General features: G+C 48.7%; 1 protein-coding gene across 1 annotated transcript; it reads right to left on the bottom strand.

Annotated features, from left to right (window-relative positions):
* Positions 1-2,125: 2,125 nt before the first annotated feature.
* Positions 2,126-11,786, bottom strand: PTCRA (pre T cell antigen receptor alpha). The gene is made up of 5 exons (XM_006135949.4): positions 11,598-11,786; positions 10,915-11,232; positions 8,610-8,651; positions 4,668-4,773; positions 2,126-2,885 (listed from the first exon to the last, which is right to left on the bottom strand). The coding sequence occupies exons 1-5, from the start codon at positions 11,659-11,661 to the stop codon at positions 2,678-2,680; spliced, it is 738 nt and encodes a 245-aa protein (XP_006136011.1). The 5' UTR covers positions 11,662-11,786; the 3' UTR covers positions 2,126-2,677.
* Between the last annotated feature and the right edge of the window lie 1,858 nt (positions 11,787-13,644).

The following is a 13,644-nucleotide window of genomic DNA, read 5'->3' as shown; positions in this document are numbered from 1 at the left end:
ATGTTGTTGAATCATGTTATTCCTTAGAGGTTTTTGTTCTGCTTTCATAGGTATATTATGATCCTATCTAAGATAAGGTAGTCTACCATGTACCCTATTTGAAAATGGGTACACAAGTCTAAAAAGTTTGAAAACCATTGCTCTAGGGCAGGGCTACTTAACTTTGGAAGCCCTGGGGGCCACAATGATAAGGGCTGCAACGTAAGTGTGGTTGCATATACATGCAAATACAGCCTCTTCCTGACTTATGAACTGGTTACGGACCAAGCAATTGGTTGTAACTCGGTTTGTTCATAAGTTGGACCCCATAGAGTTACACGCGACCGTGCTGTTCGTAAGCGTGGATCGCGTTCGTAACTCGGGGTCCGCCATTTACGATAGCTTCGGTTGTAAATGCAAACAGTCGTAAGTAGACCATTCGCAACTCGGGGACCGGCTGTAGCTTCTTTCACTCTGATGGGCATGAATTAAAATTTAAGGCAAGATTATGCAAAACACAGGCCCCATTTAAGACAGTTCTGCTGATATTAATAAAATGCAATATTTACCCGATTTTCACCCTTATGCCAGCACTTTTGATGAGCAATGACAGTTCAGGAATTTAACTCCTAAAACACATGTCAACAGAAGATCATTATATTGACTACCTTTTTTGTTTTGGCTCCCACCCGCAGGCCATGTGTTGAGCCCCACATAAACCCAAACTACACCACGAGCCGCAAACAAATGGGCCATGTGTTGAGTAGCCTTGCTTTAGGGGATTCACAGACTAGCTAGTTTGGGACTCGGAACCCAAAGCAGGTCCTGATGCAGGGAGATGAGAACATACAGAGGGCACAGACACCCCTACCTGGCCTGTGCTTATCTGCCCTGCTCCCAGACAGCCTACCCTATCCTCTTATCCAGCTAGCCCCTGCTCCCCTAGAATGATCTTGGAAACAGTGGGCATAAAGCAAGTCGGGGGTCAGTCTGTGTGGTTCTTTTATTTGCAAGCGTGGTGCATGGTGCTGTGTATACAAATTATACCAGTTAAATACCCAAATTATTTCATTTGCATAAAACCCTGCTTTCTATCCATTCAGCCTGAATAGTTTGTATAGGCTTCTGAGTGCTTGAACCATCTGCTCCTCTCCCCCACCCCACCTTGTTTCATTCAGTTCCCTCTCCACACTTTTTGCACCCACCCTCATTTCATGCCCAAGTTACCCTTTGCTGTGGCTGCCAGAACCGGTGAATGTATTATTCTTTTTTCAGTACCCAAGAGCCAGAAATGTTGGCTGCGAGAGCTATGGACAAAGAGGTCTGGGATAGCCATTTGCCATCACTGTATTCTGTACACACGTTACAGAAAAATGTGGACACATGAGGATGTTCTGTACAGGTTTGACTTTACAGGCAGTCCCTGGGTTACGTACAAGATAGGGACTGTAGGTTTGTTCTCAAGTTGAATTTGTATGTAAGTCGGAACTGGTACATATTGTAGGGGAAACTCTAGCCAAACATTTCTCCAGAGCTCAGTTTTATTCTCCCACACCTCACTTCCCTCAGTTCTTTATTCTCAAGCTGAGATGTCTGCTGAGAAAAGCCACTCCGCGTCTCCCTGGTCTGCTGGGGGGAAGCAGCTAGTGTGGGGTTGCCTCACCCCGTTTGTAAGTAGGGATCTGATGTAAGTCGGATCCATGTAACCTGAGGACTGCCTGTATTATAATTGTTTATGAAATAGGTTGGGCTTTTCCTTCTCCTCATTCGCAAAAGAAGCAGATTCCTGTGCAAAAGGCAGGATAGATTCCTTGGGCCTCCAAAGGGTTTTCCCTACTTCTGATTTCCCTTATAAAAACCTGAGAAGAGGGAGCCTTTGAGCTTCTCTCTCACCTGTTGCAACTGGAGCAGATGCATTTGGATACAAAAAAATAAGCTGTGCAGGAAGAGGTTATTAATCTAGAGAGAAACAACTACACATGGATTGAGAGCGTTTCAGACTGTACATGATTTTTGCAATGATTGGATTTTATTTGTGTGAACAGTAGAACTGGGGACTTTTTTCCCCAATGTATTGTTTCTCCACAAAATGCATGTTTGGGAGGGTCTAGAACTGTTTGCTGAATGAAACCAATAGTTTTGTCTGTTTAAAAAAAATTCAAAAGTCAGTGTTTTTGTTTTTTTGTTTATATCCAAAAAGCCAAAGGACTTTTCCAGCGAGTTTTCCTACATGCTGACTCTGAGAACAAACTGCTCTCTTTGCCCCAAAAAGGGTTTTCTTTACCAGCAAGGTGTTTCCTGGCGTTTGCAAGTGGAGCTCTGGAGATGAGCCCTGTATCAGTATTACTAGTACATTGCTGCAGCTTATGAGCGCCATGTTCCTCTGTAAACTGTGCCGTTTATCCCGTTAAGACATCAATAAAAAACAAATATAAAAAGGAAAACTTCTGACCAAGAGGGAAAACTGAGCCCACTCGCCTTGGTACACCATTAGCCTAGGTTTGTTGTCTTCTGTCCTACGCTTCGGTCCAGCTTGCAACCATCTATTCTGCACATGGTACGTGCTCATCACTGCTCCTGTCTTGGCTGACATCAGTGTAGCAGGTAGAGAGGTGAGCAAATCAAGCACAACACCTTGTAAACTGCACAAGTCCTCCTGCGAGGACAGCTTCTGGTGGGTCAGTTGATTTGCTCTAGCTCAGAAGGGTGAAAGGTTTAAGGAAATGGTGTGAGAAGCTCTCTCTCTGCCACCCATGGGATGGCTAGCTCCTGTCACTAGCTCTGTCCGACTCATTCTTTGCCTTGGTCCTCTCTCCATGCTGACAGGCGAGCCTGGTTCTCCATAGCCCAACCAATCCAGAGCAGATGAACTATTTGTAGAGTTCAGTGGCAGAGCTTGGCGTCCCCTGAAAGGAGATGAAACGTTGTAATAAGGTGAGGATAGCAGAGGGCAAGGAATATTTTCTATCGTGCCTCTGCTTTCCAGTCTTTACTTGCTCTTCACATGCTTGCTGCTCTACAAGGCTGACCTAGGAATGTGCTGCAGAGATGGATGATGTTTTGCCAAGCTACAACGTTCCGCAAACAAGTATTGTCCTCTTGCTCTCATTCCAGCAAGAGGACAATGCACAGGATAACTTGGCTTTTAGATGGGTGGGGCACCCCAAACTCTGCTTAAGTCAGTAGGTGCTGCAGGTGTTCAGCACCTCTGCAAATTATTCCTTTTGTGGGGCTGGCTAACAACTGGCAGAGTGTTCATAACCTCTGGGTGCAGAGCCAGTGCTGGAGTTTGCAAACTGCAGTGCAGACAACTCTGCCAGCATATATGTGGTAGTTGACCAGTTGCTTACATCCCTATCTGATAAGCTTATGCTTATCAGATAGTCGGCTAGTGATGTGACTAGTTGCTTCCCCCTCTTGCTGCCTCGATCAGAGAGAGGCAGCAAGGGGGGAGCAGGAGCTGGTGAGAGCCAACTTAAAAGCCGGTTCCCCCCAGCACCGTCTCTGTGCAAAGCAGGGGAGGTAGAGGCACAGCAGGAAATGGTGCCAGTGGGGACTGAAAGCAGTCTCTGCTCATGCCGCTTCTGCTGGGATTCTGCTTTTGAAATGTACTAGAGCCCTAGCAGGGCTCTTGCTACGGTTCAAAAGCAGAAGCCGAGCAGGGAGCATGGGGCCAGCGAGGGACTCCCTGCTGGCCCCTTGGGCTTCTGCTTTTGTAATGTACAAGAGCCCCACTGGGGCTCCTGTACGTTTCAAAGGCTCAGGTGCGCAGGAGCCTGGCAGGGCTCTTGCTACAGTTCAAAGGAGGAGGTGCCCTTATTGACTACTTGAATAGTTGATGGAAGTCCCATGGACTATTCAATTAGTTAATTCATTTAAATTTAACATCCCTAATATGTGGCAGCCCCTGACTCCACTAGTGAGCTGGGAGCAGCTCTGACAACAGCATCCCCGCTTCCTCCTGAGAGAAATGGCTGCCTCCTCTGGCATCTAGGGGACAATCACTTCCATCCCGTGCTGTGCTAAGTTCCACCAAGCAGCACAAGGAGATCGATATTGCCTGCTACACCTTGTTCCTCTAATGTCCTAGGCCCTGCCTACACAGCTACGTCTACTCTGCCTACAAGGAGGAGGAGCAGATAAAGAAGAGAGAGAAATGGGGAGAGGAGGAGAGCTGGGTTGGGGCAGTGATTGAAGGTGCTGAAGATCTTGTGGGGATTGGGGGAGGGACTAGCCTTCCTGAGGCAAGTCACAGCTTGACTAGCTCTGCCTCTGTTTTTCTCCCTCTAGTGTCTTGTCCACTTAACTGTTACTTCCCAGCTGAAAACTCAGGCTGCTAATGGTGGCTAAGACTGAGGAATGCAATTCCTACTCCAGCACAGGGGATGGAGACATTCCAAGACTGAAGCACAGTCAGGATAGGAACTAGGACCTAGCTGTGATCCAACCTGTTTCTAAATGAACCCTAAGCACCACTTTACATCACTGAAAGTCTCCTACGTTCAGCTGAAAGCTGCATTTGCAGAATTGTTTTCTGCAGAATGGTGGCCTCTCAAGTCACCTCATTATTTTGTTAATTGCTGCCAACAATTTAATAACTTCTGAAGTTCTTGCAGCTTCCTAGCAACTGGATGCCACGACTAGAGTCCCCTTGTACTCTACAGTTTTCCTGTGTTATGGAGTCTTACCCTTTGAAGAGGAAGCTGCAGGTGATCAATACGTCAAACAGAAGAAACTTCAGCAATAGCACACGGATGGCCAAGAGCAGCAGGGTTTGTGAATAGTCAGGCTGAGCTGCAACAGATAGAAATAATGTACCTCATCAGGCCCTGAAGTGCCACACACAAGTATTACCAATGATCGCTATTGGGACTGTGTGTGACCAGAGTGCCCAACCTGATTGTACAAGAGAACCACATAAACCTAAGCACAACCTTGTGAGAGCCAAACAGCTCTCACTTAGACAAAGTCACCTTTACTGATTTATATTTTAGGTTCACTTGTTTGTATGCATTTAGGTAGGTTGTTTCTCTGTAAAGTATTGTCTGTTTACACTCTTGTGTAAACTAAAATGATGCAAGCATGATGCCAACACACTAATAAATCAGCTTTTACTATATTGTGTTGAAGCAGGCTGTGCCATGTGCAATGCTCTGGCGGGGCTGTAGGTTGGAGACCCCTGGTTTAAGCAATAGGAGTCAGTCTGAAAGGCCTAATGCACCTCCTTCAGAACTCAGGTACTTAGTGTAGCACATTCATTGGTTTCATCAGAGTGATTATAAAGAAATCTTACGGCTGTTTTATTTCTGTCTCACTTGCAGCCAACATTATGAGAACCAAGCAGCTCTGGCCTGGGCGCTGGGAACTCTAGTGACTTAGCAGATTTGCCACCCACTCACTGAGTGACCACAGATTCCTAAAAGTGTAGGACTGGAGGTGACTTACTGAGGTCCCTTAGTCCAGTCCCCTGCACTCAGTGCAGGGCTATGTAATAACTGACCATTCCTTACAGGCACGTGTCTAACCTGTTGTTAAAAACCTCCAATGCTGGCGATTCCACAACGTCCCTGGGCAATTTTGTTCCAGTGATTAACTACCCTGACAGTTAGGAAGTTTTTCCTAATGTCCAATCTAAATTGCAAACCCTTGCTGCAATTTAAGCCCATTGCTTCTTGTCCTGTCTGCAGACGTTAAGAAGAACAATTCATCACCTTCCTCCTTGTAACAACCTTTTATGTATAGGAGAATAATGTTCCGTTTTTACCCCCAGTCTTTTTTTCCAGACTAAACAACCCCAGTTTTTTCAGACTTCCCTGATAAGTCATGTTTTCTAGATCTTCCATCGTTTTTGTTGCTCTCCTCAACTTTCTCCAGTTTGTCCACATCTTTCCTGAAATATGGCACTCAAAATTGGACACAGTACTCCAGCTGAGGCCTAAATCTGCATGGACTAGAATAGAATTACTTGTCTGGCATATAACACTCCTGCTGATACAGCCCAGAATTATTTGCTTTTTTTGCAACCGTGTTTCACTGTGTTATTTAGCTCCTGATCCACTGATATTCCCAGTGGTATTCCTATGGTATTTCTATGGTATTCCTTCCTACGCAGTCATTTCCCATTTTCTATGTGCAATTGATTGTACCTTTCCAAGCAGAGCACTTTGAATTTGTCCTTATTGATTGTCATCCTATTTACTCCAGATAATTTTTATAGTTTATCCAGATTGAATTTTAATCTTCCCCTCCAAAGGGTAACTTAGTAAGTGTACCCTCTATACCATTTACTGACATAAATTATTTTGATAATTAAATAATTGACTCTGTGACTCCATTTCGCCTTCTGTAAAACGGTAGACATGGCTTCCTCTTGGATTTTGCCATCTCTTTTCACCTACACATCCAAGCTCTGCCTATATCCCTCTCTGCCCACATAGCCAAAATTCGTCTCGGGGCCTTGATTGTCTTATGCATTGACCCTGCTCTTTCCTCCTCCTTGCTGGCCTCAGTGCTTGCCCCCTCTCCTTCTCAAATGCATTCAAAATGCAGCTGCCACAATCATCTTCCATGCTTTGGCTACATCATGCCCCTTTTAAAATTCATCCACTGGCTCATCTCCCATCACAAACACTGACTTCTTGTCCATACTTCCAAACCCCCCACAACGTCCCTCTATCAGGCTCCACCTATCCAGCCTGTTACCTTATGCAAAGTCAGTTCTCCCCTTCATTCCACCAGTGCCAATCTCCACAAGGATTCTGACATACTGGCCTACACTGCCCCCTACTAATCAGAACAGCTTCCAGGTGAAAGCAATAAAGCCGCTACTGTATCCTCTTCCATGTCCCTTCCCCAGACTCACTTCTGCCATGATGTACATCAAAAACTGCATCCTGAAAATGATTGGAAAGGTGGTGAGCTGAGATCATTGCTAAGAATCACACGGTCCTATTCCATGTGTTATCCTGTCCCTCTACTTCCCCCACCTGTTTACAACTAACAGGTAGAGGGGATAGAGTTTAAGGCCAAAAGTAATCACTAGATCATTGTAACTTGACCTCCTATAGATCACAGGACATTAATCACACCCAGCACCTGCGTGTTAACACTTGAAATTAGACCAAAACACTACAGCTCACAGAAGACTAGACTGTTATGTGCCATTGGTAGACAATAGGAGGGACTGACTTGCCCTAGGTCCCTGCCTTGGCAAGGAAATGGATTGAGAGAGAGATTCCAGATGATCCTGGCAAGCTACACTGTATAGGGGATAAGTGTTGATGAAATTGTTCCTTTCTTGACATTACTGCCAGGACGGCATCACTGGAAATCTGTAATGTTGACAGGTAATATTGGAGGATTTCTCTCCAGCCCTTGCACTGAACAGCATCTCACAGTGAAATGTGGATTTAGCATCCTGGTTATTATTTTGTGGCACTTTATAGCCTCAGAGACCACTTCACAAATGATTCTTCCATCCCACAAATAGTTCTGAAAGTTCACATTTTTTTTCCTGTCTTGAATAAAGACAAAAAGTCAATCTAAAATGTTCAAAAAACCAAAACCTTTTCAGATCAATTGAACCATTTTGTTGCAATAATTTCAAAACATTTCCTTTCTGTTTCAAACTTTTGCTTTGGCTTTTTTCCCAGTTAACTTACATTTCAGATGTAAATCTCTTTCAAACCAGATGACTAACATTTAGGGCACGTCTAAACTACATTTTTTTCCCAAAGAAAATTTGCATATCTTCTTCCAATCCCACTTTCAAAAGAATCTTTAAGGAAGAGCGTTTTTTTTTCCGAAAAGGTGTTTTTCCTGAAAAAAAAAAAAACAAACGCATCCAGACTACTTTCACTTTTGAAAGGTCTTCTTTTGAAAGTGAGATTGGAATAAGATATGCAAATTCCCACAGAACTTGCATATCCTCTTTTGAAAATTCTACGTAGTCTTGACATAGCCTTAGTGTTTAGAAACCGTCAGGTCACACTGTTTTGCCAACTTCAATTTTTTTTCCAAAAATGATTCAGATCAGGAGATTCATTAAAACTGACCCTGGTCTACAAGTGAGTTAGATTTGAGGGATCTACATTTTGAGATAAAATAATGTTTCTATGAAAATTTCCTGACCTGCTCTATTGGAGAGCTGACTTCTCAACTCGGAAGATCAGCTGCTCTTCCAGAGCAGGTCAGTTTCCTTTTGAGTGGTGATATGGAGATTCTGAATGCACATCTGCTATGGTGAGTGCAGATCCAGGGGTTGCATTACAGAAAGGCTCTAAGAGCAATGCTACTGACAACCTCTTTCCTCGAGACAGAGAGAACTTCTGACATACAGAAGTTTAGGTGGCAAGGATTAGTCACTTCGCAATCTGCGTCTTTCACCCAGCGATGAAAACTCTTGGACGTACTAGGTAAAACCCTGCTTTCATTTACACTGCTGCAAATCTGGAATAACTTAACTACCCCAGACCTGGATGTTCGTTCAGATGTTCATTTTCAGAAAAGGCTTACGCCAGAGGTGGTGTCTACACACCTCTTTCCCCAGCCCTTCTGTTTCCATCACAGAATGGGCAGGATTCAAATGGGCAGTGTGAATGTGCCAGGAGGAACGAAGAGTTATAACTTACCACTTTGGTCTTCATCCAGACACGGCTCTTCCAGGTGGTCTTCTACAGGACAGAGTTAAAACTGTTAGTAGGAGGAACTATACTAATTGTAACAGTACCGATTGCAGGGCTAACCCACCACAACCTCCTGCTTCCATGTTCTCAGAACTTTCTAATTCATTCACCTTTTGGGTTGACATAGATCTTTCTTGATTATGCAATACACACTCTTCTTGCTTTGAAACAAGCTGCTCCCCCACCCTCTTCTTTCTTTGCACAGATAATGCAAACAACTCAACTTTTAAACTTTGTGTTTAATATGTAAACACCCTTTAATGAAGATCCTCTATTTTGCAAGTTTTAATATGAGACAGGAGTGTTTGAAGAGGTAGGGCTGAGGAGGCATAATCAATTATTTAAGTAGTTACGTGAAAGCACCTCACTGGATGTATACATTTCGATGTGCAACTAGCTGACAGAAGGGATGTACTAGGGATGTAATAATAAAACTTTAAAGGGTTAACTGATAAGCATGAGCTTATCAGTTACCATAATGGTTACATGCTGGCTCCTGGTCCTGCTCCCGGGGAGCTGGCTGCCACCCCACACTGTTGGCTCTGTATCAGAGGCAGCATCATGGGGCAGCAGCAGGCTCCCTGGGAGCAGGTCCAGCAGGGGGGAGCCAGTATATGCAGGGAGCCAGCTTAAAAGCCAGCTTCTAGCATGCACCGGCTCATGGGGAGCCAGCTGCTGCTGCACACTGCGGGCTCTGCAGTATAAACCTCCGCAGTACAGCTGGCTCCCCGAGAATGGGGCTGGCAGCTGGGAGCCAGGTCCTGGCATGCACTGGCTTTGCTCCCAGGGAGCCAGCTGTGCTGCAGGGTAAGCTTTATGCTGTGGCCCACAGTTACTTAATTTACTGCTTTTTAACATTCTTAGGATGGATACACCAAGTGCCCCTGGACCATTTACCTCATAAGCTCTGCTGGTGAAATGGACAAAGCTTAGAAAGGTCACACGCTGGCTTAGCTTTTTTCCTGCACTAGGATTTTAAATGCAGAAAACTGCTGCTTCACAGACGTGTCACCAAAAGTTGGGCAAAGCAACAAGCGATTTTTGCGGTGAGAGTAACATTGAGCTAAGGACTACAGAGGTGATTTTTCAAGCCACAAACAAGACATAGGAGGTAGCTTCTCCACCCACATTGCTTCTCCACGGGAGTCAAGTGACTGACTCCTCCTTCAGCTTTTGACAGTCCTCTTACCCCCCATCACCAAATGGGTAAGAGATGGGTGCTAAGGCTGTTGTTGTACGGATTTGTTCATTTCCCGCTTTTGTGATTTCTAACTCTGCCACAGCCACATTTCAGTCTAATGAATATGCAGTGCCACCATCTAAAACATCACTGATCAAAACAATTTCCCAGACATATGGTGCCCCAGGGACCTGATCTCATCCTTGTATGGAAAAGTGGCATGCCCAGGCTTGAAAGAGTTACGGCTCTGTATGTACTATGTTAGATCCAGGCAAAACACGTCCGAAAACTGGAGTTAAATAATTAATAGCCACATGCCTATGGAAAAGCAGCTGCAGTGTTCTCAAGTTCACTCCTGATGTACCTGTTGTTGAAGGATATTTAGAATCTTAGCTCAACACAGTTTTTCGCCACATCCTTATTTTTGCAAATGTTGTTTCAAAGTATTTGTTGATGAAGTGCTTGGTCCAATTTCCTCAGTCTTTTCAGAAAGATTGATAGACTAAGCTTATGAAATGCAGAAAGGTTGGTGATGAGAGGTGTGTGTGTGTGTCGAAATTGGGCATGTAGTGGAAGGCTAGCTTCAAGCAGACTCTGGCGCATTTCCCTGTAGAGATCTCTAATGCAGCGAGCTGCCTGCGTTTCTCCTTCCCACGTGAGTCTCCTCTCTCCTACATCTCTCTCCCATAGCTGCAGGAATAACATCACCTCTGTGGCTCTGCTGAGTCTAGAGATTTCTTGACCCTTTTGTAGCATATTTGCCATTAATCAAGCTCTCCTTGGGTGACAGTTGTCCCCATGGGGGAGGGGGACCCTTTGGGATAGCTTTATTTTTCCCCAGGGTGCTGATTTTGAATGAACCACCTGGTGTTTGCTCTTTGCATTGTTGTAAATGGGCAGTGGGCCACCGCTGGACCCTCACTTTCTCCCCCAGGTCATTCAGGGAAAGCACAGTGTGACCCAGGGGAGGAATGCATGGCTCCGGGGGACGGGTGATGGAGGGAGATGGGGGCAGGGAAGTGACAGCAATGTGGTCTGTGGTGATGGAAAGTCTCTCGACTTGGGACTTACCAGAGATTGGCAGGGACCTGGCACTCCACACCTGGGTGGTTCTGTTCTGCCTCACGTGACAGGCGAGAGATTCCCAGGACTCCAGATCTGTGGTGTTGACGGAGAGGTGAGAGACTGTGCTGAACGTGCCGTCTTCCTCCCTGGACACGCCGTAGGTGAAGGAGTCCAGGACACTCCCATTCTCATTCGAAAACCAAATGGCGTTTGCAGTGTCCTGGGAGAGATCGCTCACCACACAGACCACCAGGGTCTTCCTCTCGCCATTCACAACCATGGTAAGTGGGGGCGCCAAGGTGGGGAAAGGGACTGCAGCGCTGCCTGGGGGGAGAACAGGCAGCCCGTTAGCAACGCATATTGGCCACAAGACCTCCCTGACCTTAGAACCCTTCTGACTGGGAGCAGCGAGGCTAAAACTGGTGTCAAAACTCTTGGGAAGGATTGCTTTGTGGGGTGCGTATTCTTGCTCGCCAGCTGTTAGTGCCCAGGTAGGGGTTAGGTCCATGCCTGGCTTCCCCACCCTCGCTACGCTTCCTTGGCACAAGACCCCAGGGCCTGGCTGCACCTTTGCAGGGCGTGGGGAATCATTTCACAGACGTACGTGCTGGCCAGTCCTTTCCCCTGCAGTCCTGGAGAGCACGGAGCTGAGTGAAGCAAGAGGAGCCCCTGGGGATAGGCATACTCACGGAGCAGGAGCTGAAATACTGTGGTGGCCAAGAGCTGCCCAAGCAGCCACCAGGGCAGGCCCATGGCGAGAGGCTGCAGCTTCTGAGCCAGGCATAGCAATGCAGCAGGCAAAGGGACCTCCAGCCCTCCTCTCCGCACCCTCAGGCCTCCCCCCACGTCTTTCTAACCGTCTCTGCCAGCTGCCTAACCAGCTGCTGTGCTCCCTAGCAAACAAACACCCTCGCTTTTTAACCCTTTGCAAGCCCACGTGCGTAGAGGCAGAGCACGCCTAAATGCACTCTAAGGCCCTGAGCTCAGCCCAGCCCTGCGGCAGCCTGAGCTGGCCGGACTGGGTCCCCCGCACCGCAGAACCCCACAGGCAAAGGGGAGGGCAGAGACCCCAGCGTGCAGCTCCGTGGGGAGCAGACGTATTTTGTGGTGGTGTCCCAGCCACAGAGGACGGCAAGGCCAGGATGAGCCGGGGCTGGGGCAGGGCCTCGCACCCTATGGCACTAGATTTGCCTGGTGTACAAGGGGTGTGCCAGGCCCAGCGAGCATGGTGCTGAGGGGAGGAGTGCCCCGACACTGGCATTGGGGAAGGGGGTGTGCAGAGGCAGCCATGCCTGCAGCTTCCAGTCTTTGCCCCTGCCTGCCTCTCCGAGCAGCCAGCTGCTGCCGCCGGAGCGCCCCCTACTGACCTCAGTCCTGAACAAGACTCGGGGCTGGGGTGGGGCTGGTGCAGGGAGGCTGGCAAGAACAGGAGAGGAGACCCAGGCCCTGTTCTTCCCCAGTGCTGGGCTGAGGGGAGAGGAACGTGACACATGGCAATGCAGGTTGCCACATGGTCCCTCGGAGGGTGCAGGTTTTGCACAGCTTGTGCTTGGGTGGGGTCTTGCTGCAGCTACTGCCTGGCCCCATCACTACTTGCCTCTTAGTGGCTGCAGATCCAGGGTGTAGACTGAGGTCATGCGTGGATGGGGCGTCCCTGCCAGGGCGTGTGTGGGTGGAGATCCCCGTGAGGCTCTCTCCGGGGTTCCAGGGGTGTAAGGGGAATTGTGGTGATGTTCCTGTGCAGCTAATGGCGTCCGTGTGTGGGGAGTTGCTGCCCTGGTGTGTGTGTGCATGGGGCAGTCACTGGGACACCCCCCTCCCACAGGGTTGCCTGTGAAGTCCAGAGCTCATGGTGAGGGATGTGTGGGCAGGAACCCCTGGGCTCCGGGCTCGTACGTGGTAGCTGAGTGCAGAGTGATGCTCCGTGCAGTGCAGGGCACAGCTGGACACAGTGCCACAGCCCGTACAGGACATAGCAAGGCGGGGGCAGTGCTGGGCGCAGCTGGACACAGTGCCACCGCCCGTACAGGACATAGCAAGGCGGGGGCAGTGCAGGGCGCAGCTGGACACAGTGCCACCGCCCGTACAGGACATAGCAAGGCGGGGGCAGTGCTGGGCGCAGCTGGACACAGTGCCACCGCCCGTACAGGACATAGCAAGGCGGGGGCAGTGCAGGGCGCAGCTGGACACAGTGCCACCGCCCGTACAGGACATAGCAAGGCGGGGGCAGTGCAGGGCGCAGCTGGACACAGTGCCACCGCCCGTACAGGACATAGCAAGGCGGGGGCAGTGCTGGGCGCAGCTGGACACAGTGCCACCGCCCGTACAGGACATAGCAAGGCGGGGGCAGTGCTGGGCGCAGCTGGACACAGTGCCACCGCCCGTACAGGACATAGCAAGGCGGGGGCAGTGCAGGGCGCAGCTGGTCACAGTGCCACCGCCCGTACAGGACATAGCAAGGCGGGGGCAGTGCAGGGCGCAGCTGGACACAGTGCCACCGCCCGTACAGGACATAGCAAGGCGGGGGCAGTGCAGGGCGCAGCTGGACACAGTGCCACCGCCCGTACAGGACATAGCAAGGCGGGGGCAGTGCAGGGCGCAGCTGGACACAGTGCCACCGCCCGTACAGGACATAGCAAGGCGGGGGCAGTGCAGGGCGCAGCTGGACACAGTGCCACCGCCCGTACAGGACATAGCAAGGCGGGGGCAGTGCAGGGCGCAGCTGGTCACAGTGCC

This window comes from Pelodiscus sinensis, chromosome 3, assembly GCF_049634645.1.
Source record: "Pelodiscus sinensis isolate JC-2024 chromosome 3, ASM4963464v1, whole genome shotgun sequence".
NCBI lineage: Eukaryota > Metazoa > Chordata > Testudines > Trionychidae > Pelodiscus > Pelodiscus sinensis.
Note: the sequence above shows the minus strand (reverse complement) of the source record. Positions and strands in the feature narration are given on the sequence as shown.

Coding starts and splice junctions, on each gene's coding strand:
- PTCRA (XM_006135949.4), bottom strand. CDS start 11,661: ATGGGCCTGCCCTGGTGGCTGCTTGGGCAGCTCTTGGCCACCACAGTA. Junction 11,233..11,597: donor AGTATTTCAGCTCCTGCTCC/GTGAGTATGCCT, acceptor TTCTCCCCCCAG/GCAGCGCTGCAGTCCCTTTC. Junction 4,774..8,609: donor TCTGGATGAAGACCAAAGTG/GTAAGTTATAAC, acceptor TATCTGTTGCAG/CTCAGCCTGACTATTCACAA.